Here is a 3027-nt window from a genome sequence, read left to right on the forward strand (position 1 = left end):
ATTATTAGTTAAGCCGATGCACGCATTTACATACCATAAATAAAAATAAATTGTACATAACTTTCTTTAAAAAAAGATATACATACAAAAGTTATACAAATTTATGGATAAAGAAGCGGAGTAAAAGTGCAAGAAATTAAATTCACTAGGTGGAGAAAGCTATGTAGATATAAATGGTATATATCATGATACTTAAATATATGTACAACACATACAACAGCAGTATTTAAATACTTTGATTGGCATACTTATACCAGATATTTTTTTATACAAATATATTAATAGTACATATAGTATTAGATCTTTTGACTAATGGCGGTACTAGAGTAGCGACAGACGACCCACCATGTATATTTAAAATCGCAGCGAAATGCGACTACTTATTCACTTAGAAAATCAGATGTAAATTTCAATGTACGAGTATATGTATTTACTATACAGTATATGCATTTATATCGGACAATGATTTATTTAGCCGATGATATACATAAATTTGTTACTGGCGATCTCAATTATCATTTGATAGATTTGTGATCTTTGTCGCATACATATGCGCCACCTTGTAAATAAATTCGTATTGTTCCTTGGTTTGAACGGCACTCGCACGCCCTCGTCGCACATAATAAACGATTTGTGGAATGTCAACCGAACGCTTCGGTGTCTCCAGACTGCGTATGGCCATGTCACAGGCGATAATTGTGCCGGTGCGTCCAGTACCTGGAGAGCAGTGAATCGTTAAGGGACTAAAAGTAGAAAGAAATAAAGTAGAAAACAAACATGTAGTACAAAACGAACACAAAACAGTAATAAATATAAAAATAAACTGAGGCTGCTAAATGTTTCTTTTAAACTTTCTGCTAAACATACATATATATTGTTAACACAACACACGCAACCAATCAATTATTAAATATGTACATGGACATAGATTACATACAACAAACGTACCCTTGATTCTTTAACGTTGTGCCTTTCATTTTCTCCACCCCCGAAACATTGCCATTTATTTCAGCATTGTCGCCACTTTCTTTTCCTTCGCCACTTACACGTTCCGTTCCCAATTTGTTCGCTACATCATCATCTACCGTGATAACTGTGTTACCATTGCCATTATGGACTATATCAGCATGACCGTTACCATCTGCATTAAGTGTTGAATTYGAATTTTTCTCTCTCGCTTCGTTCATGTAACCTTTGAGAGATGAACGCGCCTCTAATAACATTGCTATAATGGGTGCCTCCTCGTTGGGTACACCTGCTTCCGGCCACTTGTACCAGTAATGCGTGAGTTCACGACTCATATTCTCGGCTGTATTCCTAAGCATCAGCGTTGAAATGGCATATTTATCTTTGACTTCGCGGTGTTTAAGCGTTATTTGGAAATTGCCGTATGTTGTGTGATTGTCTAAAGTGACAGATGGTGGCAGGTATTCGGCACACTTCTCGATACCATTCTCATAGAGATCGGTTGCTTGTATAATTACACGCGATTGTTGCTCCCAAATCATGCGCCAGAAGTCGGCAACTGTTGTTTCCAACGGCGCTTGCGTGGCTATGTAGTAATTGGGTGAGTCTTTAGGGCCCTGTAAATTGAGATAATATACATATTTGTTTGGTATTTAGTTATATTAATATATTATAATATAAATTCATAATAGATAGCTTAGGAAATAACAATAAAAAACATGTGTCTGTTTAGTGCGAAATTAAGCAGTTGATTTCCAAATGCATTCCAATGCTTTTACTTATGACTATAGATGTTATCACTTCGACATCTTTGTATATTATGTCCAGTAAACCTCATATCCCTATTTATGTAAATGAGACGAATATTTGATCCGACCCTTCGTTTTATGGTACATCAATAATATTCATGGCAATATTAATCAAAAAATTGTGGATGTTTTTCTCAGTGCGGCCATCTCCTGGCAGACAAAAGGATAATAATTTGGAAGAGTGATTGTGTGATTGATAGATCAATTAGACGATATACYCAATACTAATCATAATGTAATTGTCCTACAGTATTTGTTGCTCAAATGTACTCAATTAAGCTTAAACAGCTGTATAAATCATGAAACTGAATCGAATTTTTTAGTTCATATTTTTATTATCTTGACCTTTCAATATAACAGACTTTTATTTGAATTGACATGTGTGCTTAATACTTTTTAATTAATGCAACAAGGTCGTTTAATAAAATAATTGATTAACTTTCATAACTGGCGAATAATATGTTTCGATCATCTTTGTTGTTAATGTCACAAATTTCAAACGAATTATTTACGTCTGATTATATTGAACTCTTCTTCAACTGAAACCAAAATACAAGCCAACACATGTTCACATTTAACATGTTATGTACATGTCTTAAATATTATAAACAGATTTCCAGTTATAAAAACGAATGATTCATTCATGTGCTGTTGTATTTTTAAAATTTGTCAGAGGTTGTTAAACCAAAAGTGCGACAAATACACAAAGGCCAATGAACAATCACTGACATTAATCAACGCCCTTTAATTCTGCTATACTATTTATGTTCATAATTGTTAAAAAAAGAAAAAATTAAATTATAAATTACTTAAGTATTAGTATTAAATGTTTACGTGGAAATGCGTGGAAAAAACGCTGAAATTTTACTGCTCTATGAAAATGCATTTAAAGACACCCACATTTTCCGGCCAATTCACTACACCTCTTTGTACGTTGGCCTTTTTGCGTGCGAACTTCGTATCACTCAATAAGTCAATGAAGTTTGTTTTTGTTTGTGAGTCYGACTATTGATCTTACGACAAATTTACGTACATACCACACTAGTGTGAGCAAAAAAAAGTAAGACTGTGTTCATAATTATAAAATTCTGAATTAATTCTTTAACATCTATGTCATCCCCATTGTCCCTAAAAAACTTGTGCCAACCCTTTTTCCAATCCTCGAAACAGTTGCTAAAGTCAATTTCCGGACAGCCTTCAATGCTCATAGCGATTCGCGTATAATGGCTTCAATTGTCTTAAAACGGTTTCC

At 33.9% G+C, this 3027-nt stretch overlaps 1 protein-coding gene across 5 annotated transcripts in view; it reads right to left on the reverse strand.

Annotated features, from left to right (window-relative positions):
• Positions 1–403: 403 nt before the first annotated feature.
• LOC108967478 (serine-rich adhesin for platelets) overlaps positions 404–3027 on the reverse strand; it is a 50958-nt gene continuing 48334 nt past the window's right edge. For 4 of the 5 annotated variants that reach the window (XM_018930918.1, XM_018930917.1, XM_018930916.1 and 1 more), the window contains 2 exons: positions 949–1583; positions 404–743 (listed from right to left, as the gene is read on the reverse strand). In XM_018930918.1, coding sequence (XP_018786463.1) covers positions 509–743; positions 949–1583 — 870 coding nt within the window. In that variant the 3' untranslated portion in view covers positions 404–508. The remainder of the gene's footprint in view (positions 744–948; positions 1584–3027) is intronic. The other variant, XM_018930920.1, reaches the window with a different exon arrangement.

This window comes from Bactrocera latifrons, unplaced genomic scaffold (assembly GCF_001853355.1).
Source record: "Bactrocera latifrons isolate USDA-ARS-PBARC rearing strain unplaced genomic scaffold, ASM185335v1 scaffold_189, whole genome shotgun sequence".
Taxonomy (NCBI): domain Eukaryota; kingdom Metazoa; phylum Arthropoda; class Insecta; order Diptera; family Tephritidae; genus Bactrocera; species Bactrocera latifrons.